The sequence below is a fragment of the Thermobia domestica genome, chromosome 10 (assembly GCF_964235325.1).
Source record: "Thermobia domestica chromosome 10, izTheDome1.hap1.1, whole genome shotgun sequence".
In the NCBI taxonomy this organism is placed as follows: domain Eukaryota; kingdom Metazoa; phylum Arthropoda; class Insecta; order Zygentoma; family Lepismatidae; genus Thermobia; species Thermobia domestica.
The window spans coordinates 237,813,940-237,840,205 of record NC_137463.1 but is presented as its reverse complement, the minus strand read 5'-3'; the positions used below and the strand labels follow the sequence as shown (position 1 = coordinate 237,840,205).

The following is a 26,266-nucleotide window of genomic DNA, read 5'->3' as shown; positions in this document are numbered from 1 at the left end:
AACAGAATCCCGAGTAAACCTACACACACGGCGTTCCACCAGCACAATGATTACTGGGAGGGAGCTAGGATAGATGCAGGGACACTCCAGAGTTGAGCAGGCTACGACCAAAACAACCATAAAGAAACCGCTTAACCTTTTTGCAACAGGGTAAACCATTAAATTCAGAAACCTTCAGGGATAATAATAATAATAATAATAATAATAATAATAATAATAATAATAATAATAATAATAATGGTATAAAAGTTTTTAAAGTTGCCTTACAATCGTCAAAACTTACAGAAAAATCGGGATTTCAGGGATTTCAGGTATTACCTCCAAAAAACACCTCTGGAACTACCAAAATTTTAAACGAAGGCGTTCCACTAAAATTTCATGTAGAGAGTATTCTACTGTACGTTTTAAGGAAAATAACTGTAATAAAAATAACTGAATATCACTGAAAAGTAAGGTAATATATTAAACTGACTTTCAGGATATGAAGAAGTAATTATGAAAGCTTTGTTACGAAAATACATGCACAGACCATAATTTGATAAGCTCAGAAATACAAAGTAACAAAATAGCGTTTAAGATTCAGTCTACAGAGCAATTGTTACTTAAAGAATGGACATACACTACTTAAAGAATCAAGATCGGACGAGAAATGTTTACAGTATTTTTCGTCTCGTCTCGATTCTCATCTCTGAAGTAAGACGATAATTTGAGTTACCCTTGTCCCATCTCGAAAGTAAAATGTTCTTTCTCGTCTCGATTTTGCTTGTTTTGTTTAAGAAAAGAGATGAGAAATTCCTCTTCTCTTGGACAACACTAAACAAGACGGAAATGTTCTTGCCAAATGTCACGTTCCTGCTTGTAATCGTATGACTGAGTGATAATAAGCTCTTAACTTTTAATCTTCTAAGAAATAGTTGTTATTATTATACCTGAAGATTTGGTAGTTCAAGTATTAAAACATCCGAGCATTCAAAATATGAAAATAAAAAAAAATATGTGTGGTCGCCTATCAATCGCCACCTAAAATTCTAAAGTAAAGAGAAATGCTTGCCTTCCGTGGATCTGTTCCGACGACCTTTAGATTACTGGCCGAGTGCTTTGACCACTGAACCACGATCACTATACAGTAAAAGATTCGTCCTTAGTGGGTTCACATTAGATTTCTTTGTCTCCGGTTACAAAGTTTTTATTTTTTTCTGATTTCGAAAGGTCTTTCGTATTTCTTTTATGATGATGTAAGTCAATAATCTTCGGGTAGTTTCTATTAATAACTTGAGTTGTTCTTAAACCTTTGGTTTTCAATTTTGTTTGTTATCTAACTACATGTATGACAGATTTAATACTCTGCATTTGGTTTCAAAGCAGTATCCATTACTTGATCAAGTATGTATATCCGCCACTAAACAAGGCGGAAGTCAGAAGGCGAGTGTGAAATTAGTGTCCGTGCTTCATTGAAATATCCAGCTTCATAGCCTGTGCAATATCGTCTATATTATATTAAATGGTAGCTAAATAGGTCACGAATGACAAAAACCTCTTCCAACAATCACTAAACGTTGTGCTTCATAAATAAGTTGACATTTTTCTGCATTCTTCTCCCCGCCAGAACGTAGTGTATGATTTCTAGTGTAGTGTTGCAACCCTTTGCTAGAAAATGGCCCCCATCACAAATAAGTCACTGAATGCAAGGTGCAGTCAGATCGAGGACACAATTAACAAACTCGAAGATAAAATGATTACTGCTCTAAAACAACTAACAGGAGATAATTCGGGACAGAATCCATAGCCGAATATCTCTAAATTCAAAAAGAATTACTAAAGCTCTCTGAGGACTTAAAATTACTCAAGAAAGAAGTATCTGATTTGAAAGTGGAAATAAAGGACCAAGGGGAGTGCATCGATCAACTGGAGCAATATAGCAGGTCCTCCACGGAGTAGCTGAAACACCAAATGAAGATCCTACGGCACTTGCTCTTGAGACTTTCAGCATAGAACTTGGTGTGAATCTCACCGTAGACCAAATCGATCGTTTCCACAGGCTGGGTTCCTTTGGTCGTAGTCGAAGTGCTACAGAAGTTGTGCGTAAGAGATCTCGTTCCATCATTGTAAAATTTCTGTCTTATCGATCTCGGGACCAAGTTTGGAAGGTAAAAAAACTATTGAAAGGCAGTGGACTCCTCCTTACTGAATCCCTTGCCTCCAAACGCCTGGACCTTCTACGACGTGCCAAGGATGCATTTGGAGTACGAAGTGTGTGGACAAACGACGGAAAAATTGTGATCCTCATCAGCCGTGAAAAAAGAATCTGTGACAAACGAGCATGTATTGCTTTCTCTACTTCCAAAATGAAGCACATTTTATCACATGGTGTGTGTGTGTGTGTGTGTGTGTGTGTGTTAATATGGAGGATATGTTTCGAAAATACTGCCAAGTTGAATTAATAGTTATTCATGTGTCTAGTGTTACGTTTTTTTCTTACTTCTTCCCTACATATTATAGTGTGGTTAGTGTGGTTCCAGTGTATGTTTGTGTCTGTAACAATGCAATGGTCATCAGCGTCCCCTCGCAGTTACAAAAGCAAAAGCAGGGTTAATACAATTATTTTCTCTCACATTATTTTTTTCGCTATTTTCCAGTTAAGTTATGTGAAACACAATGTGTTCAATGTTATTAATATTCATCATATAAGACCAGGTTTAATTCTAATACGTGGTAGAAAATGTCCTGAATCAAATACCTCATTAGAAAACAGAAAAACTATAGGAATGTATTTTATATGTTATATATAATGAAGATTGATTTCTTTGTTTCTTCTTGAATAGTTTAACATGTTTTCAGCATTGTCGCTTGTTTATTTTAGTGTTTATTTTATATGTAATAAGTTTCATTTTCACTTTTCATGTTTCATTTTCTGTATTGTTCTCTATGTCGGTAACTCTTTAACGTACCAAAGTGTATATCCTTTTTATTCTCGTCGCAAAAAAAAGAAAAAAAGAAAAAAAAAACTATTACGAGATCCGACTGTAAAAGAAAAATGTAAATGGTTGAGTGGAAGAAAAGGTTATGCCTTAGCTCCGCCATTTTAAATAATAAATAAATAAATAAATACTGCGGAGGTTCGAACCCAAGACATCTGATGATTATCTGACAGTTCAAGTACGTTATGCACTCACCCAACGATCCACAGCAAAACTTTCAGTAAGAAACATGAGATCTCGGTCCGATATAGTACTTCCATACTTTTTAATACTTTTTGTATAGTTGTAGTACTTTTTGTATTAACGTTAAGTGCTAACTATGAATATTTGTTCTGAGTTTCTAAAAATTTTTACAGTTTGTTGTCTAAGCTGTAACATTAAAATAAGTGTAAGTAACTATTTTATTCATATTTGCTACCTAAATAGCTTTGTTAAACATAATTAAATTACGAAGTGGATGCGTATTGTATGGACTGATTATTCATAACATAGATTCCAGGAAGGGTTGAACTTTGCAGAACCGCAACAAAAAATCTTTTTGACAGATAGTAATGTATTATTTCACCACATAGGACGTTTCTTTTCAGGATAATGTCGATTGGAATCTTATTTCTTGCTATCAAATATTGTTAGAGAGTTCCAGAATAAAATTGATTGTTGGTGCATTTTAGAAAACTAGACACTATCAGATTTTATTAGAGAGTTTCAGGCCCTGCTTTAATTAATGATGAAACATGAGAAGGGATTGCGAGTAAATGTGTACAAGTAGTAGATTTGAAGTTTCAAATTTAACATTTGCCTACCTTAACTCAAAGAATGTTTGAGGAATTTCGACAAGAGGACACAACATTTGAACTTTATGGGCCTTATGCAGAGTCATTCTGACGCGTGATTAGTATAATACTAAAGAGTTCGACTAACATATGTTTCATGCTGTTACTCCACTGTAAGTTTAGGTCATTATTTTTTCTAGGTATATTTTCTTTGCATGGCATTTAAATATATTATTCTTTCTTTCGCCTTATCTGTTTCACACTAATATTTTGTGGAACTTATTTTTCACCTTTGATTAGCTGATGGCTACGATAAGAGCTTTGTAACCGTAATAGGTAAATAATGAATGTGTGCTAATATGAAAACAACCTGACGCCATAAAATATCAATAAAACCAAATATCCATTTTAGCTGATTAGTCATTTTCTCTCCATAGTTGAATTTCTCTGTTCCGGAAACTTAGCTTAAATATAAGAACAGAAGCTTTAGATATTTTAAAATTTATTATTTTCGTATACAAAGCATGGTAAGTTTTAAATGAAAACTCAATTTTTTGTAAGTAATAACACTACTAATATGAAATTAGAGTCTAGGCTTCTAAGTTAACACTTTCAATATTAAGCCCAAGTAGGGCACGTAACAATTAGACGAAGCTCGAGTTTAGTTTAGGATTTACATATGAATCTCCCAGTTATATTTCGCAAATGATGGTCGATTGTCTGTTGTGTACATGGAATTTTGTTCGGATGTGTAGATTTGAAAAAAAATATTTTCTTGATATTTTAAGATGAAAAAGTGGAATCTTGTAGGCTGAAAGATTATTTCAAACTAACTGTATCATCAAAAGGAAACTACATATGAACTGTTAGAATCATTTTGGAGAATCTATAGGAATCCTATTAAAAACAAGACTGTACAATATGTTTTGTCAAAATGGAAATACTTTTGCGTAGATCCTGCAATGTTTTGATTGATTTTCCAGATCTGAATCCTTTATTCCTTGTTTATTGAACCTCCAAATAATAGAGTTATTTCTGCATGTTGAAGGAAGGCAAATACAGGGTGTGATTGAAAAGTACCGGAACTTTTCCCGCCGCGCGGCTCCCTAGCGTTCGAAAAATGTGAGGGGTGAGGGAAAATGTGCGCGGGAAAATGTGCTTCCTCTTTCAAGCGGAACTTGACCCAGTGCGCTGCGAGCAGCGGTTGAGAAAGCATCGATGTCCGCGCGAACGTCGTTTTGGTCGTCGGTCACATTTTTTGAGCGCCGAAAATGGAGTCAAAGATTGACCAACGCTACGCCATCAAGCTTTGTGTCAAACTAAAAGAGACGTTCACCGAGACCCAGGACCTGCTCAAGGAAGCCTTTGGGGAAGATGTGATGTCCCGTACTCGGATCTTTGAGGGGCACAAGGCCTTCAGGGAAGGCCGGAAGGACGCCGATGACGAGCCACGCTCTGGGAGGCCGTTGACGTCGAAAACCGATTAAAACGTCGACCGAGTTCGCGAATACCTGAACCTGGACCGTCGGACAACCCTCCGGGAGATCAGCGAAGAACTTAATTTGACATACTATGCAGTGCAAAAAATTGTGACTGAAGAATTGAACATGCGAAAAGTGTGCGCCAAACTGGTCACCAAGGTGTTGACCGAGGCGCAGAAAGAACTGCGAGTGAAAATGAGTCGTGAAGTGCTGGATTGTGTGGAAGCCAACGAAAAGTTATTAGACAGTGTGATCATTGGTGGTGAAACATGGTGCTACGAGTACGACCTCTCCGTGAACTTGATGGCGTAGCGTTGGTCAATCTTTGACTCCATTTTCGGCGCTCAAAAAACGTGACCGACGACTAAGACGACGTTCGCGCGGACAGCGCTGCTATCTTAACTGCTGCTCGCAGCACACTGGGCCAAGTTCCGCTTGAAAGAGGAAGCACATTTTCCCGCGCACATTTTCCCCCACCCCTCACATTTTTAGAACGCCAGGGAGCCGCGCAGCGGGAAAAGTTCCGGTACTTTTCAATCACCTGTAGCATCGGATGAGTATTTGAAGAGTTATTGAGAACAGATGGACGGACAGATGTAAAAGCACACAAATGCCAATCGAATGGAATGATAGACTAGCCAACACACATTGTATGTTCATCTTTCATGACCTTGCTCACGCACTGTCTTCCAAAGGATGGAGCAAGCTGTCCAGGATTGTAGTATGAATCTTTTTCTCACCGACCGTATTCTTCCAATTTGTCTCCCATTGAAATCTTCCGTGATAATTCGGGCGGTGCAACATGGAGGTTTCTTTCCCTTGCAAAATTCAGAGTTCTTTCGTCAAGGAATTTAATCTTTAAGTGGGCAATGAGAAAATTGTGTGATAACAAAGCGCAAACATTTTGAGTAAACAGGAATTGTATTATTATTATTATTATTATTATTATTATTATTATTATTATTATTATTATTATTATTATTATTATTATTATTATTATTGGCATTTAGAAATAAGCCTGAGGAGACATTCGATTTGCACCAACCTGACAATAAATGCTTATCTAATCAGTGCTCCGAAGGTGATTATCAGCTCCTAGGTGCATTTCTATCTCTTGTTAAGAAGAGACAAATCTCAACTGGGTTATCAAAAAATTTTAAATTATAAGTCAAAAATACCAGGACGTAAATAATGATTTTATTGTTATTTCATTACCTTCAACGATTACGTTTTAGAGGGTAGAGTAGAACATTAAAAATGGGTAAGTAATAATATTAAAATAATATTGTGCCATAAAACTACTCAAGTTACACCTATAAATCATTGATCCATTTTAAACCTTTGCATGAATTTAAAAATATGAATTGATGTACCTCAAGTCGAGAATAAACAAAAATGTTGCATATTATAGTAAATTTATAGTAAATTTATAGTATATTTATATTTATAGTAAAATATATTTATAGTAAATTTGCATATTTATAGTAAATTTCGATTAGGAAACTCTCCTGGAATTGTAAGTGGAAAATGCTTAGTAAACCGTTCCTTCAGAAACGAATGAGTGTTCCTCCGAATGAAATTTCACTTAGCTAGGTATGAAATAGTTGGAACACTTTACTCTATTTGTCTGCAAAATGCCATTGATGACACTTCCACAGATTGTCTTTGATAGATCAATTACAAAATAAGCCATCTCGTTATTATGACCATTTATCTATTTATCTGGTCACCTCACGCAACAGATCCTATGTCGATATAACAATTAACTGATTCAATTTTCAACTTTTATCTTTCTCTTTCACTACTTCACATACTAGACATTTGTTAATATAAAAGTGTTTGTTTTTTGCGTATATTGAGTCTATTTTTCATTTACCTGTAGAAGAAGCTTATCTTGCACTCTGTGTCAGAAAAGTAAATGTACACCTGTTTTTTGAGTCTTGTATTCCTGCGCTCTAATCGTGGAGAATATGAGAATTAAATCAATCAAAAGTGTAGTGAAAGGAAAGTAGACAAGCCTAATCTGAATAAGACATTGAAGAGAGTCACAAGCTGTGAATACGAATAGTGCATGGTGTAAATAAAGGACGACACCGAAAGAGAAAGCCAGTAACAGATAGTAAACGGAGAAGAAAGAGTATAAATTGTCGAAGTGGAAACATAAAATACAATGCGAACAAATATGCCAATAAATAAGCGCTTACCAAGCAGCGAACTTGGTGTAGTGGTTAAGGCGCTAGATTACAAATCCAAAGGACGTCAGTTCGAATCAACTCCAACGAATATATATTTTTCCTTTTTTTAAATAATGCATACAGCACATGAGAACTGATAAAAGAGAGCGTCTTACTCGTTTAATATGTTAAGAGAAAGCGAGTTTAGAATTAAGGTCAAATTTATTAGAGAAGTGAAACAATGTCAACGAGGAAGCATGAGCGTTACGTTTCGCAATGGGTGGCTCAGTGTGAGAGTGTTCACCTCTGATGCATGAAGTCCCTGGTTCGATCCCAGTTCGCGCCAAGTGAACTGTGTGGTGGACAAACACCGTGTGTGAAGGTTTTCTTGGGGTTCTGTCGATTCCTCCTACTTTCTTCATTCCACCATTTCATTAGTTTTACATCATCAACGTCTCCTTTAGCCCAGCCGACATAAATAAAAAAATTCATTTTATTTTTAATATATTATGTATATTTTTATACATTTTACATATGAATTTTATTTTACGTATTTTTAATATTTTATGTATAATCTTTCTATTAGCTTTGGATGATTGCTGATTCAAAAAGTAGATTCATAAATTAGCTATTTTTCAAGTTAATATTAATTTTATATGAGAGGTTAGACATGCCATTTAATAGCAACTGGCGCAGAAAATCTATTTCCAATCATTTGATTTGCACATAATAAATAACTCTGTCATACCCAAATACTAATTTACCTAACGATTTTAAAAGCAACAACCAAATAACTATCTACAAAACCTCTCACGCTCGCTTTTGTCTTTCCCAGTGTTGATACACTCCAGTACTGCGATTAAACAGAAGCTGTTCCTAGATCGTGAAAGATTTATATGAATTACTGTATCCATAAAACTTTCTTAAGGTAGTTATTAATTTAGGTTTATGTTTCCTCCTATTTCTTAATAATTTTCCTTGAAATATGATTGAATATTTAAAAGAAAGAATGAAAAGTATACTGCATTTATAATGGCATCATTGCGCTAAGTATGGTATCACTGCTGCTGAGATGTTTTCACCGATGTCTCTTTGCCAGGTTGTTTCAGCGAAGATGCCCACAGCCACATGGATTTGTTTCAGCCGCGTTGAGACATATTTCTTGCTGTCTCTGTGCAGCCTGATTGACAGAGATGGAACTTTTCTTCCCGTTTTGAAAGATAAAATTACTTAGAAATTTGACTCTACCACTATTGTTCTTAACCATGCTATCGCTGACCCTATTATTTCTATATTTTTGTCCAACATGAAATGTATATTAGTTCTTATTAATAAGGACATTCTAAAGATATGTTTTTTTTAATTGAAAGGGTAAAGAGTGTCTCAATGTATCATAGCATTCTAAGCCACTGGAAGCAGGTATATTTAATCAGGGGTATGTATTAGAGGGCGGTGATCGGAAGTACTGACAATTTTCCAGAATTTCGCAAATGCGAGACTCTACAATAAACAAATTTCTTCAGAAATGTACCTATTGCAGAGACCATCATGTCAAAAATGCCGTAAAATTTCTATGCACTTTTTCCGATCATGCTCTGAGACGAAACCCATTTTCCGTTTCAAAGTTGCTCCTTCTCTCTCTCTCTCTCTCTCTCTATATATATATATATATATATATATATATATATATATATATATATATATGCATAGAGCAAGAGAGGCTTCCGGAACAGAGAGTGTGATTCTTCCTTTCAAATCAACGAGATGACAAATAGATGCTTACATAATAAGAATGCCTAATACAAACAACTATAAAACATCAAAGAGATAATTCCAAGCATTATCACCTAAGATTCCGAAACTATGACGGTGAATAAAAAGAAGATGATCGATGTCGGAATTCGAGAAATAATTTGACAATGAGATGAAAACAAGACTTTATAAAAGAAATGTTTATGATGCGCAAGACACAACATGATTGCCTGTTTCGTCTCGTCTTGTGAAATTGTCTCATGTGAGCGAGGCGAGATATAGCCCATGTCTAGTCTCATGGCTAGCTCTTTGTCATCTCGTGTTTCCGAAACGAGACAGAATGTTATCTCGTCCCCTTTCGTCTAATTTTCTTTCATGAACCTCATAATAATAGAAGTAAAATTAAGAGCCACGCGGCTTCGAAATGTAACCATGTTTACAAGTTAGAATTGATAATCGGACAAGAGAGGGCTATGGAATGCTTTCGAGACATTTAAATCGCGACGAGTCGAGACAAGGAAAATGAGACGAGACAGACTCTTTGTCTTGTCTCGTCTCGGATTTAACAAATCCTACCTCGTCTCAGCCATCATGAATTGGAAGCCTTTCAGCAGAGATGAAGTGGGGTCGTGGACCAAGTGGGACATGTGGGTCAAGATTTGTAAGTGGGTCAATGGGTCGTAGGTCAATAGGATTTTACTTTAAGGGTCTCCTTTTTCTTTTCTTTCTTTTTTTGTATTTGTTTCTATTTACTTACCTGAAATGAGTATATCTAACAAGGAAAAAGCAGACTCTTGTAAATGAACTTCAGGGCCGTTTTTCGCGAGGTATTAACATTTAAAGTGTTAATATTACAAATTGGAGGAGCGCAATAGCCAGAAATAGCCCAGAAAAAGCGTCTTAATGTTTCGACTCGCCGTATATATTATACGACGCCTAAGATTATCAAGTGGCGGGGCGGAAAACTGGGGAGCATCTATGACTCACTTGCGAAGGGTCTCAGGTTCGATTCCCGCTCGAGTTAGGTTTCCTTATTTATTTATTTTCCTGCTTTTACCAATAAAGTAGCCATTTGTAACTACAAGTAAAATATTATTTCACCATATGTTTATAATGCATAATACCAGTTGTAAAACTTTTCAATTTTTCACGTTAACTAACCATGTTAACAAAATGTAACCTATTTCGTAAATATATTGATATCACTAGCTATATTACGCTTACCACAGTCGTTATGTAAAAAATGTTCTAGACGCTTCGTGTCTATACCTGTGGACAGTGTGCGAATTGCAAGGGGGTTTAATTCGGATATCCCGTTTGGCTATAGCATACATCCTCACCCTCTTTGCAGGTATATACATGATGCGTCAAGAAAATTTTTTACATAACGACTGTAGTAACCGTGATATAGCTAGTGATATCAATATATTTATGGAATAGGTTACATATTGTTAACATGGTTAGTTAACATGAAACATAGTTAACATGAAGTTTTACAACTGATTTTAAAATTTCTATTGTTTTATGCATTATAAACATATGGTGAATTAATATTTTACTTGTAGTTACAAATGGCTACTTTATTGGTGAAAGCAAAAAACTTACTTGAGCGGGAATCGAATCTGAGACCCTCCGCATGTGTGTTATAGATGCTCCGCAATCTGCTACACCGCCACTTGATCGTATCATATATAGGCGAGTCGAAACTTTAAGACGCTTTTTCTAGGCTATTTCTTGCTATTGCGCCTCTCCAATTTGTAATATTAACACTTTATATCATAATACCTCGCGAAAGACAGCCCGTAAGTTCACTTAAAAAAGTCTGCTTTTTCCTTGTTAGATATATTCATCTCATGAATTAAATAGAAACAAATAAAAAAAGAAAAAAAGAAAGAAAAAATAAAAAAGAGACCCTTAAAGAAAACGTGGACGAATTCACCACTGTTCAGAGGATGCAATGCAGTGAGCAGAGTGTATCGGTGGGTCATAGTGGGTCTGTAGGTTATGGGGGAACGTTGGTTTATGTGGGTCACGATGGGTGGTGGTAGGTTGCAGTGGTTCACGTCCTATTGACCCACGACCCACTGACTCACAAATCTTGATCCACATGTCCCACTTAGCTTACGACCCATTTCATCTCTGCTGAGAGGCTTCCAATTCAGGATCACCGAGACAAGATAGGCTTTGTTAAATCCGAGACGAGATGATACAAGTCCTTGTCTCTACTCGTCGCGTTTTAAATGTCTCAAAAGCATTCCAAGCCCTCTCTTGTCCGATTATGAGTTCTAACTTGTAAACTTGGTTACATTTCGAAGCCGCATGGCTTTCAATTTTACTTCTATTATTATGAGATTTACGAAAGAGAATTAGACAAAAAGAGACGAGATAACAATTTGTCTCGTTTCGAAAACATGAGATGACACAGGGATAGCCACGAGACGAAACACAGGCTTTGCCCCGCCTCGCTAAAATGAGACATTTTCACATGACGAGACGAAACAGTCAATTATGTTGTGTCTAGCGCATCATAACCATTTCTTTTATAAAGTTCCTTTTCCATCTCATTATCAAATTATTTCTCGAAGTCCGACGTCGACTCATCTTCTTTTCGTTGGCCGTCATTGTTTCATTCACTAACTTTTGTTCATAATTATAATCATAGAAGTCTCCGGCAAGTTAAAATCAGGGGGGGGGGAAGACGGGTATTACTAGAATGCCACTAGACCCCAACTGAATTTACGTCAAAATTATGAGTAAATGGTAATTTACAAAATCTTTACTCTGACACTCTTCACTTGATTACACATTTCGAATATTTCATTTTCCTTCTCCTTTATTGTTAATGATGTGATGTATATTGTCTACCTTTCCGTCCTTGATTTCGCTATATGTTTTTGAACTTCTCCCTTAGCATCCCAATTCCATTGCTATCATCATTTACTTCATTTTCCGTTTTAATATCTAAGATATAAAATTTATTCTTGCTATCATTTGGTTCCTCAATGTATTCTCTCCATCTTTCACAAGCTGCAAAATCTCTCATTAAAAGCCCATTTCTATCTTTAATTTCTAGAATATCATAGTAGTTTTTCCTTGCTATCTTCTATTTCCATGAAATTTACCTTCATGCACATTATTAAAATTTCTCTGTCCTTTTTAATTCCTTTGGTCACCTTTACTTCTATTGTATATTCCTCTGTCTTAGTAGATTTCCTTTTCCAATTTGCAGATCAAATTTCGATACATTGTTACCCTTTTCTAGTCTTCGTCCGACTTGAAATTAATTTTTGCTGGTTAAGTAATGACAAAAGTGTATGACCGAAGCCAAAACTACTTTGGCTAACCAAGAAATTTAGCTTTATAAATACTATATACATATTGTACATATTGTATTGACAGCGGCTAACATTTCTATCACACCAACCTAATATTTAACAAGACATATACATTCATTACACACTTCTCTATACTTCTTCCATATAGATCGGCATTGGTCGATTTCATCTCCTCAACAAAATATTGGAGGGGACACGTCCCCCCTGTTCCCCCGCAAGAGACGTCCGTGATTGTAATTTAGTAAAAAAAAATCATTTTATCAGCTTGTCAGTCTATGGTATTCATTCTACTACTTGTGAAGTGGAATTAACATATGATAGGTTATAATTGTGTTGTTAATGTTTGTTATTTGTCTAATTGTTTGAAAATAGTGTATATTTAGACAATCGATATTATGTGCGGTTAATTCCATTAATCCATTACTACTTAACTGTCTATGTATTTTATATCTACGTATAAGTGTAGTGTTCTACGTTTCCCTTTCTAGAACGAAGTTGTTCGAAGGCTATGGATTAAGTGGAATGGTGGATTGTATAATAGTGTAGTCACATAACTTTGATGGGACTGTCTCACCTAAAACGGGACGTCTGGTCACCTTGCTGAATACGAATCTACTAAAAGTCTATTTATATAGTTTAATATTGTGGTCTCAATATGGTCCCTCATCCCAAAACTTGTGATTGTTTTCACAGGACACTTTGGGGGAGAGGGGAATTATGTAAATCACAATGTTTTGGCATTTAGGATATCAGTGGTATGTTGTTCGGATCTTGGAACCTTGGGCATTGCAATTATCACTTTGTTGTTTTATTGCTGTTTGTATTAGGCATTCTTCTTATGTAAGCGTCTATTTGTCATCTCGTTGATTTGAAGGGAAGAATCCCACTCTCAGTTCCTCTCTCTCTCTCTCTCTCTCTTTCTCTCTCTAGGAATTTTAGGTCATTTCTGACATGATGGTCTCTGCAATAGGCTCATTTCTAAAGAAATTTGCCTCTCGTAGAGACTCACATGTGTAATGTACCATTACAATCTGATGTAATGATATTTTTGATGGGAGGGTGCCAGAAATTTTTTGCACCGACTGTACTTCCCACTTAGCAATAAATTTCTTTCTGTTTATATAATTTATGTCTTTGTTCGTTATCTTATTCCAAATCAACATGGAAGATGGTAAAAATTCATTAAGAATCATATTTTTGGGGATTAATATCTTCATTCATATATTAATTAATTATAAATCTCGTATATGGATATTTTAAATTAATGATTACAAATCTCACGGTGTCAGTGCTATTCAGAAATATAGGCCCACCATTGGACGGAAATTTTGGAATAATTAACCAATCTAAAATTTTGGCAGAATTGTCTGGACCTCTCTTGACCCCCTTTTAGATATCTATGTCTGTCTAAAATCTAGTTTAATCCAGATTTTACCATTTTTTATTCGTTTCAAATGCTCCACCGCCAAAAAAGTTTTGTTCTGATTGGTGCAGTTACCGACGCGAGATATCAACGCGCGAGCATCGATATACTGCACCAAGAAGCCAAAGACAGCAGACCCAGATTTTCCCAGCTCAGAAAAAAGTAGAAATTAGCTAGAAAATCTGCATTAATAAGGTAAATCTAGTTTAATAGTTGAATAAATACCATCCAAGAAGCCACGGAGCCATAATCTATTAAATTTCAGAATAAAAAAAAACGAACTGAAAAGCTGAAATAGAAAGTGTAAGTCAGTGACGCCATGTTTTGCAGATATAATTAGTGATGGGCAGGTTCTACCAAGTGAAGTGCATCAGTCTGTTAGTTGTCCTTAAAGATCCATAAACAGTTTCGGAAGAGTAGGGTTTCTCCCTTAAAATCTTTCATCCTGAAAATTATTTTTTTAGGGTTACGTAAGGCCTGTCCCGGTGCCGTTTCTGTTCGTGTATGTAGTGAATCTGATTTTTTTACTTATCTAGAAGTAACATGGCGGTATTTAATTTCATTGTAGTTAGGATAGTGATCATAATGCATGTGTAAAGTGTCAAGAGGGCTCCTGTTTACTCCCAACTTGGGAGTACAGCTTCCAGCAGGGATGGATTGAATGTATAGTTGTTATAAGGTTCTTTTCCCTTCAGGAAAGGGGCCTATATGTTTTCAATAAATAGATTGGGCATTAACTAAACAGTTTGAATTAAGAATGTGATTTAGTGAATACCAGGGCCAATTGGCCCTGTTCCTTTCTTTCCCTTTCCTTTTGTAAACCGATGCAGCCGATTTAATATGGTAAAATTTGGGCGTTGTTTATGTGAGTTAATAGTAATGATTAGTATATATTATAACATGTATTATTGTATTCTGTAATTATAGATGTGCCATGCGTGTGTTTGTAATGTAGTATTATTAGTAGCAATTGTAGTTGAGTGGTGGAATAGTATGTAAAATAATTAAGTGTGGACAGTGTATCATGTGCTACTCACATTTTCGTATTTGATTAATAACTAAACCCATCATACCGATTTATAGCAATATCAGGAAATGAGAGTGATATAGTATCAAAATTCCGTGTACAAGGTCACACTCAGTGGTTCAAGGGTTGATCGTATCGGTGTTAGCCCCTAGTGTCAAAATTTAGTACTAGCCGTCATTCATATGTCGATACTCAAGCATTTTGTGATTTAGTTTCTATAAGATTGACCTTACTTTTTTGATTAGCACCGAGCAAATATAATTCCCAGCCCAAATGAACATACATATAGGTAAAGTGATCCGAAGCCAAGGTTTTCCAAAAATCACAACATTCTACGTAATTTAGAAATTAAAATATTTAAGTAAATAGACATTGCATATATTCTTAACAGAAGCTGATATGATGCTAGTCTTCTTTCTGAAATTACAATATTAAAATGTTTTTTTTTTCTCGTGGCTGCAGAATAATTTCATTGTCGCAGTCAGAATTTCATAAAATTAAATAATATTATCGCAGATAATCTTACTTTCTGTGAACGTATATATAATTTTTTTGTTAATGAAGCTGCGGAATATTATGTAGTATTGCGTGTGTGGCAAGAGAGTCTTGAGTTCGAGTAAGGTTTTGTGTAGTGATCGTAACGAGAAATGTTTGTAGTGATTTATAGATTTTAAAATATTATAATGAAATGTGTATATAGTCTGGGTATAGATAGATGAAATAGGGTGTTTATAAAATACGGCGTCGTAATAAATGAATATAATGATAATATAAATATTATATAATATATTGTAGTAAAGAATATAAATGATAGGAATATAAATGTATATATATGAGCCCAGTGTATACTTCACCACGTGTTGGCATATATATATATATATATATATATATATATATATATATATATATATATATATATATATATATATATATATATATATATATATATATTAAATGTGTACGTGCTATAAACATCTCGGGTGCTATAAACATAAACCTCTACGCCGGAACCTCACGCGAACAGGAGGGCGATATATGTTTGGACTATGTTATTACTTCACAGTTTAGTATGCCATAGCAGTAGTGTTTATCCATAAGAATCTCGTCTGACAGCATGGGTAGCATCATATAATCGTTGACTAGACATATTTAGTAATCAATTATGAAAAGACAATTGTTGTTGTAGAACTTGGGCTATAGTCGGTTTCAAATGTATGTCGGGCTATAGTCGGTATGTTTTGGTCGGTTTCAAATGGAAAATCCTGCGATTTGAGATTTTTTACGTCACCTATTTTTGGCTAACATACAGTGTTCGCAGAGACGACGGGTCGGATAGATTTAAATAATTAAATTACCTGGTTACTGAAAACTTTCGTTTTCGTACCCAGGTGTCGAATCCCCTCTCCCCCTTGAATATTTTCATTTCTTTTCTTAGCTTTAAAACTAGATAGTTATACAAATTAATCGACACCTTCAAGATTTGGCACTCTTGCGAAGGGGAGCTACCGGTGAGTTTTGTCAAGTGAAAATCGCCAGTGCAAAATTCAGTTTATTTAATTATAATTTTTTTAATTTTTGGCAAATCCATAATAAGGGTCTCTCTTACTTCATCAACTTTAGTTTAATTTTCGTACTTTCCTCTCGACCCTTCTCATTTTCGACGAGGTCGGATAGACTTTTTGTTGATGAGAGATGAGTGAAATGGTGGAATGAAGAAAGTGGGAGGAAACGGGAGAACCCCGAGAAAACCCACGAGCACGGTGTTTGTCCACCACAAAGTTCACTTGGCGGAGGCTGGGATCGAACCCGGGACCCCAAGCGCCAGAGGTGAACGCTCTACCACTGAGCCACCGCGCCCCCGCCGAAGTGAATAATGACTTCGTACTTGACGACATTTCAATTACATTCCTTCACCGTCGTCCTTCTGGGATTCTTACTAAATCCATTGGTCGCTTTCCTTCCCTTTTGGTTTCGTAAATCTTGTAATATTTCTGGGCTCAAAATTAATATTGTGTTTAGTTTATCTCTTTATACATATGTAATTAAGAATGTTCTATGTTACGTGCCTGCTTTACGTACTTTTTGGATTACTTCGAAATACATATGTGAAAACCACAAAATTCAAAAAGTCGCAGTATAAGTAAAAATTAATTAATTTTCTTTTTCTTTCATATGTCGGAAGTTGTTTGTTCTTTGTACAATGTTGCAACCTTGTGAAGAATTATTGTGGGGGTGAATGTATTAATTGTGTGTGCGGTTAATAAATATGTATATATATAGATAAATGTATACGTCGAAATGTAAATGTGTTTAATATGTAAAAAAGATAGTAAAGTAAAACGTAGAATATTAAATGGATTATACGGATATATGTAAGAGCGCTCGTGTCTACCCCGAACGTAAAGTAGTTGCCAGAGTTTCGAAGCAATTATTCGACGGATGTAAATATGTAGATTTTCTTTTAAGAATACCGCCGCGAAACTATGCAAATTTTTTACGTTGTTCTGAATAGATGTAATTAGCAATCTTCTGTGGAATCATTGTCGATGGCATGTGTTTTGAAATAATGGCAGGTCTAAAACGTAACCCAAACCATAATGTATATTATCCTTAAGTGACCAACCCGATAATTTGTTTTGGACAGTGTACCCTAAATACTCCCTTACCTATATATATATATATATATATATATATATATATATATATATATATATATATATATATATATATATTCTAGAACTTAACCAGTGGTTTCCTTAATATAAATCATCATAATCCTCACACCTGTGAAAGATCGTCTTAAATCTGAACGCTATATACAAAAGTAACACGTGATAACCGAAAGGTGTTGTGAGGTGTCCCAGTAACGAACAAGTAATCTGAAATTGATCAAATAAAGAAGCCGTAAATGGACTGACACAAGGGGAAAACATCTTCTGACCAAATTTTGTCTTTGAAAGTCCCTAGGTGGGAAAAACTGTTCACCATGCGAGTGCATCTACAAACTGTTAGTTCATATGTTTTCAATAAATAATTATTATGAATATATATATGTATGTATGTATGTATAAATATAAACGAAATTAAATGGAGCGAAATGTTTGGACACTATGAATAGTGCATTACTAATGATTTCGAACGCCCAGTTTTGATATACGCAATAGGACGTATAAGAATTTTTAGAATATCTCGATGTGAGATAGAGACTCATAATTTTCCACTATATTCAAAAGTTTTCTTTTCTTCTTTCCTCTTCGTTCAATTTTCTTTCAATGTAAAATGAATGTCTCCTTTGCTTATATTGTGAATTATAAATTTGATTTAGCATGCCTAAGACATGATATATGTAATTATATTATTTTTTTTCTTTCCTTTTGTCAATGTGATTAAATATATAAAGCTAAATTCAAAGTAATGCCATTTGATTGTTTTGACTTATGAAGACATAATGCTATGTATTCTGTTGAAGTATAACTAAGAACTTATCCTTTCAATATTTTTTTATTCTTTCTTCTCCATAAATGTAATAAATATTTGCGAAATCGTAGCTAGATGGTTTTCTTTAATGATATATGCTAACCCCATACACTGTCCTGTGGAATGAGTGTGTGTCTGAATGATAAATTTAGTTTTAAGTTGTAGTAGTGATACTGCTTAGTTGTATTAACATTTATAATATATGTGTCATGATTTATGATATGTGTTAGAGTTAATAACCAAGGTCATGAAGAACCGAGACTAACTGATTTAAATCGGCTCTAGGAGAAAAGCCAAAATAGCAGGATGAGCCTGAACACGACGTCTTCTGTCAGAGAAGTTGAAATTCCTATTGATGCAATACATAAACATATTAAGTTGATAACTTTGAGTTTTTTCTTTCTTCGGCTAATTCATATGTGTGGTCGATCTCTTCAGATTATGGAGTTCAGAGACTGGATAGTTAATATTTACCATTCAGGATTACCTTATAACCAATTAAATTCCATTTTCACCTAGCTTCGTCTGGGTTTCGGCAACGCCCTCTTGTGCAGTCGCCTAGACCCAGGTCAGGCTCGTATGTATGGACATGTGTCTATTTCCGGATCACTTCAGAATTGATCCTCCGTTAATAACCATTCAATTCATTACTATCTTTCCTGAATTATCCAGTACCGGTAATCCTTTCTCCTCCAATCCTTTATCTTTCTTCATTCCTCCCCTTTTCCTCTTCTTCCCTGCCTTCCTCTGGTACTCTTCTTTCTCACTCTTCTTTTTCCTATCACTAACAAAACTGAAAACGGGGTCGTAGCGGGGAGTAGTCGCTATCAGCACGGTCAATAAGTTATTTCGATAGTTTTTTTCTTCGGAAGTCCGATATGGAATGATTAACTCGAAAATGAACATATACTGAAAGAATAATAATAATATAAAATTTATTCATGATTTCAATTATTAGATATGAGAGTATTGTATTTCTTCCTTACTTCGGGCGACTCCTTCCACCCACGAGCAAAATACTCACTCGAAAACACATGTGCGAAATTCGGGAAAACTTTCAGTTTTTCTGATCACTACCCTCTGATACATACCCCTGATTAAATATACCTGCTTCCTCGTTTTCATTGTTTCACTTCTCTAATAAATTTCACCGGAATTTTTAACTAGTTTTCAATTAACATATTAAACGGGTAATACACTCTCTTTTACCACCTCTCATGTGCTGTATGCATTATTTAAAAAAAATAAAAAATAAATATTCGTTGGAGTAGATTGGAAGTGACGTCCTTTCGATTTGTAATCTAGCGCCTTAACCACTACACCAAGATCGCTGCTTGGTAAGCGCTTAGTTGTTGGCATATTTCTTCGAATTTGTATTTTATGTTTCCACTTCGACAATTTATACTCTTTTTTTCTCCGTTTACTATTTGTTACTGTCTTTCTCTTTCGGTGTCGTCCTTTATTTACACCATGCACTATTCGTATTTACAGCTTTTACCCCTCTTCAATGTCTTATTCAGATTAGGCTTTTCTCCTTTCCCTTCACTACACTTTTGATTGATTTAATTCTCATATTCTTTACGATTAGAGCACAGGAATGCCAGACTCAAAACAGAGCTGTACATTTACTTTTCTGATAGAGAGTACAAATTGTTTCTTAAGGAATTTGGTTTACGATAAGAGAAAACGAGAAGTGGATTTCACTTATGCGTCCATCTAATCTGTCTACTAAAACCAGAAGTGGTAAAAATCTACTACTACTATCGATTTCAATATTAATTCAGAAAATATCACGCTATACAAACTAAAGTCCTTCATGTAATGTACAGGTGACATGACTACATGTTTTTTAATCAAATATCGTTTCTTACTTTTTCAGATTCTAATTTTGAGCAGCTTATTTGTTCTATTTCACTTGGTATTTGCCTTGTTTCATTTGGTATCAACTTCTGAATGTATGTCTCAAATGATAGAAAGCAGTAAAGATATGGACTCACCAGAAGACGTGCTACAAATCATACTGGATTCTGGATTTTATTCCCAGTTCTGTACAATGATTCTAGAAGATGGAGTTGTATTTGAAGCAAATATTTATCAGAATCTAAACAGAACGTTTGTGCCTTTAGTCAACGGACACACTGAAAAGATGAAAAATTTGGAATCCTTGCATGAATTTCTTGTGAAATCGATGAATGAAAAATGTGAATCATTCCTTGTTGCATCTCGCAATATTTGTGACACACTTCGTTCTATTAATGAGGCGTTCAAATTATCAATTCAAAGAAGAACTAAAAAGTTGATATTCCTCGGACAGGATTCTATTCACTCATTGAACGGACTGCGGAATTGTACCCAATTAAAGTATTTTCCCTACCTTCTCACTGTTAATGTTAACAACACAGCTGTCAACGCATCCAGAACGTATTCCATTGTTTACCACACACTCGGAGAAGAATTAAACTTTAAAGGATTCAAAACTGTTGGATCCTTGAAAAAACGCAATTTAAAGGATTTTCTTTCAATAGTAAATACTAAAAGGTTAATTGATCTAGAAGGAATAACGTTAAAGATGGTATTACTTCAATACCCTCCGCAGTGTATGGTGAAAGGCTCTACTTTCAGCGGTATGGACTATAAAATATTGACAGAGTTTTCAAAGAAACACAACTTTTCTTGGTCAGTGACTGTCGCTGAACTATCACCAACAATTGAATCTGGAAATATGAGTTTTCATGATTTAATGTTTACCGGTAATTATCAAGTTCGAATACCTGGGGCTACTATAAGTTTGAAAAAACTGAGTGATTTTGATTACTCTATAGCGTATTGTCATACGTATGCTGTACTTCTGACACCTCCCCCAAGGCTGAAGCAGAATTTATGGTCAATATTTTTTCCATTGTCCACTGAAGTCTGGGAAATAATTGTAGGATACATTTTTTGTTGTTCACTTCTGTTTTATTGCTTTTCATTTTTTCATACACGCTGCTCTCGCACGCATACGAATAATCCATACTTAGAATATTCCTATTCATTGTTATACTCTATCAGTGCACTAGTTGCTATTGGGGTTCCTCATATGAAGCATTCCATGATGAAACACTTGTTTGTTTGGTGTTTTTTTGTGTCTACACTACTAATCACCGCATATAACTGTAATCTTGTTTCTTATCTAACTATCCCCTGTTTACGAGAAACCTATAGACACTTTGGAACAATTTGTCGAATCTGGCTTACGATGGAGAGGCGTTGAACTTTACTCATTCCTTAAAGAATCAGTTGATCCTTTGTTACTAACTATAGGAGAAAGATTTGTGCCCATACAGGATCATAAGCATCTTACTTTGCTGGCAAAACAAAGGAAATTGGCTGTTTATTCCGAGAAATTTTCGTCAGGATATCTTGCAGATATTGAATATTTAGATCTCGAAACTAGAAAAAACCTACGCTTGATGAGAACACCCCTTCAAGTAATGTCCTTAGGAATACAATTTCTCAAAAATTCTCCTCTTGTGAACCCTTTCAATAACATGTTAAGGTTTCTGAGAGATTCTGGTATCATTGAACAATGGGAAAGAGAAATTGCATTTGCAGATTCTGAGTTTTTATTGCTTAATCAAGATGTGGATGACAAATCTCTCCGCATAATAACAATTAATGATATTGAAGGAAGTTTCGTGATACTTGCAATTGGATTTGCACTGTCTGGTATAACATTTCTAATGGAATTCCTTTGTAAAGTAAAGTGTTAAAGTGGAATCCCATTTTGAAACGCATTTAGCAATGTGCAGGTAGGAAATGTGCAAGGGAAACTTTTATTATATCATGCTCAAGGATATACTTACAACGAATTCAGGTGTTTTAAAATAAACACTCTTCACAAATAGTGAATTTTTCTAAAAGAAAGTATCTAAAGTGTCTAAACTCTAATACAACATACTGTATATATCATCAGAAGTGTAAGAAGTGAGAGAGATTGCATACCTCAAAAGCAAAGACCTAGTTAGTTTTTTGTAAAAGAAATACCTATTTAGATCTTTCTCTTACTCAGAGACGACCAATGATGATTTTGTAACAATAAATTACGAATTACAGATAGTGATGAGCAAATGCAAGAGCAATACAAAGACCCGGTCTTGGTCTTTGTCTTGGTCTTGCTTGCAAAAGTCTTGCAAGTCTTGCTTTTAAGAAACCTTATGCTTTTCATAGGTAAATTTTACTTTGGATATAAGGGATAATAAATTCTACAATGTGCAATAATAATGGAAATACAGTGTATGTTTCTAAATGTAATATAGTTTACCTTCGCGTAAGTATGTTGAGAGTGTACAACACATGCAATGATCCTTAATTTTAGAATGGGTGCCCACGTTTCGCTCCTTATAAGATAAATCACAAATGTTTTGTAATCGTTTTATACTTTTTAACAGATCCAATACTCTACTGATTCCCAGACTGGAGGGGCTACTCCTGAGACACATGAAAGAAAATCAAGACAGCACATATTGCTGAAATAGTATGAATTGCAAAATTATTTTTACACTCTAAAGGCGTCAGATTTTTTTTCCTTTCAACAACAATTAGCTACTCTTTTTACTCAATAAACTTCCAATTAAATATTAAGATTTTAATTTACTAATTCCAGTATGTATTCCATGGGGCAAAAGCAGGGGAGTTACGCAAAACATATGGAAAAAATGGAGGTTTTCGAAACGTGGGCACGGAGAAGAAAAGGAAACAATTAGCTGGGTTGAATGAGAAACGAATGAGAAGCTGTTAGAAATAGTAGCAGTAGAGGAGAAATAATGAGTTTAGATGTAATTACAAGGAGAAAGAGGATCTGTTTGGGGCATTGGCAGAGGAACTCGATGGGACGTGCTAGAGGGTATGGTGGAAGGAAAGAGAAGGAGGGGCGAAAGAGACTGTAGTTGAAGGAAGGTATTAAAACATAAAATTGTTACGTCAAGGCCAAAAGAATCGAAGTTTCTCACAAGTAAATGGTCCAAATGGATGAATCAAGTTGCGAGATGATACATAGTGCGCCTGATAGAGGATGTGAAAATTTATATATGTGCAAAGTTATAGCAGCTGGGCGGCATAAGAAACTAAGGAGGAGGGGGTAAAAGTTGGTGGGAGAAGGGCTATGCTATGTTACAGAAATATATCAAATAAACTGTTGAATCGGAAACATAGTGAAAGATAGACAATGAAAGCTGTGGTAGTTTCACATATTAGTAAAAGAAGAATGGGCAGAGTATATCAGGAACCTCCACCGCCATCTTGAAATCCACCATTTTGATACCTGTGATATTTTTTGAAACGGAAAGGTAGTCATGCGGCACATGTGTTAAGACTGTGTTTTGATCAGGAATGCAAGACTGCTATCCATCTTGTCATATTAATATGAATTATGACCTGTTCTATCCCTTTGGATACCATCACAACACATGCTCGAAATGACTACTCAGTGCAGCAATGGTGTATGTCACACGTCTCTTCGAGTCCTCATGCAGAGCCAGGAATGTCTTTCGACGCACAGAAGCACATGCATCCTCGATCCGCTTCACGAGATGTGGTAAGTTCCAGATCTTGATGGAGTATACTATGGACTGAAGGTGGCTCACAAGTAGAAGTCGAGATCCGGAGAGTGTGGTGGCTACTCCACTGGTCCCCGACGCCCATTCCACCTCCCAAGGAACTGTTGATCCAAGTACTCACCGCACGTCAAGTTCGTAATGGGGAGAGGTTCGATCCTGCTGGAATAGCTTTGGATATGAACCGTTCTCCTTCAACACTGATGGCAGGATATCTTCGTCCAGCAGCCTTCTTTCAAACACACTATATTCCTCCGACGATGGCTTATCATTGCAAATTCCGAACTCGCGAACTAACATTGTCACAATAATTAGAGGCTTCATATTTCAAAGAAACCGATGAAACATAATACGACACGATAGACTCTCGAGAAAGCCACTTCACCCGATAACTTATTTTCCGCTAGAATTTCATTTCTGTATTGGACTGCAGTAGTCCACTTTTCATCCAAGTTGCTATTGCTTACGAAGGTGGACAAAGAAATTGAGTGAAAAATATAGCAAGTGGAGAATAAATAGTAGTTTACGTACAGTACGTAATAATTGTATTCCGGTCTTTCAAATTTTATTGTTTATGGTCTATATTACTAAGTACGTCATTTAACAAAAGGTAACTACATAAACTCCGGACCAAAAGCGCAAAAATAAATAAATAAGCGGAAGCGGTTCTACCAGACCCGAACAGTTCTCTTCGGCACTATATGAATCAAACTGGAAGTAATGTAATAATATACAACATGGATATTAAATTTCACTGTTAGTTTCCTTGGCTTGTAGATATGTTTAACTGATAATCCGAACTTTCAACGTACGGGTATCAGATTCCTAGATTTTCGTAAATAATTATAAAGATGATCCTAAATCTTCCAAATACATACAGATAACGATCATTAAAGTTCCTAATTGACTCTTTCAGAACATGCTAGCCCTAATTGATATATTACATGACTTTATATATTTTTTTTTAAAAAATCAGATTTCAAAATGGCGGATTTTAAGATGGCGGCGGAGGTTCGTGATCTACTCTGCTCATTTTTTTTGCCAATATGTGAAACTACAGTCATTGGCATTGTCTATCTCTCACTATTTTTACGATTCAACAGTTTATTTGGTGTATTTCCATAACATATTATAGCTTCTCCCACCAACTTTTATCCCATCCCCGTCCGTTTCTTATGCCGCTCAGCCGCTATAACTTTGCACACACACACATATTTTCTCTATCAGGCGCACTATGTCTCATCTCGCAACTCTACTCATCCTTTTGGACCCTTTTCTTGACAGTTGCAACAAGTGACCTGCCGATAATGGCAGAATAGCTACGATGATGATGATATATTTAGTAATATTGGCCAAAAAAAGAGAAAATATAAAATAGTAATGATTATAATCTAACCTCTTAATATTTTGTAATAATTTGAGTGAAAACTGGAAACAACTCAACTGTCTATGTTTTTTGTGTAAACTAAATTTATATAAATACTTTTGACCTATATTAGAAATAAAAAAATAACGGTATCAAACTCCAAGTTATTTGAAATAAGTGTACAAAATCACTCTAACTTGTGAATATGGATTATTTATTGTTGTATAATGTTATATTGCTCAATCCTCGATGTGCCGTATACCTAAGGATGCTAAAAGCTGTATTGATAAACAATTATTCAACGTACAAGCATCCATTTATGACATCAAACTTGCGGTCACATGCACTAATTTTTTGTCAATGTCATGAAAATGTTATTTCGATATTAATTTTATGAGCACACATTAAAAATTTCCAACGGATGCTTGAGCCTCGGAGCCAAGGCCATAGGATTACCCATATAGTCGGCACTTATGATGTACGGAATTACCGATGTTTAATACTACATTTCTGTTTAGTTTTGGAAGAAGAACATCACTAATATGTTTTGAAATGAAATCAAATATCTAGTTTAACGTCCCACGATCATGCATTGAGAATAAGGGAGACGGTGATGATGAGAAATGGAATGAAATGGTGGTAAGAAGAAAGTAGAAGAAAACAAGAAAAACTGAGAAAACCCAAGCACACGGCGTTTGTCCACAAAAAAGCTCACATGGGACAAGTTGGGATCGAACTAGGGACCCAATACACCAAAGGTGTACGCTCTCCCAGTGATCCAGTACTTGTGCAAGACTCTTGCGCAAGAGTCTTGGTCTTGGTCTTAGTCTTGCAGGTATGGTATTGGTCTTGGTCTTGCATGCAAGATTCTTGCAAAAACTGCAAG

At 35.4% G+C, this 26,266-nt stretch overlaps 1 protein-coding gene across 1 annotated transcript; it reads left to right on the top strand.

Annotated features, from left to right (window-relative positions):
* Positions 1-4,156: 4,156 nt before the first annotated feature.
* LOC145662192 (uncharacterized) lies at positions 4,157-25,517 on the top strand. The gene is made up of 2 exons (XM_081727524.1): positions 4,157-4,278; positions 20,300-25,517. Exons 1-2 carry the CDS (start codon positions 4,276-4,278, stop codon positions 21,671-21,673), a joined length of 1,377 nt encoding a protein of 458 aa, XP_081583650.1. The 5' UTR covers positions 4,157-4,275; the 3' UTR covers positions 21,674-25,517.
* Positions 25,518-26,266: the final 749 nt, after the last annotated feature.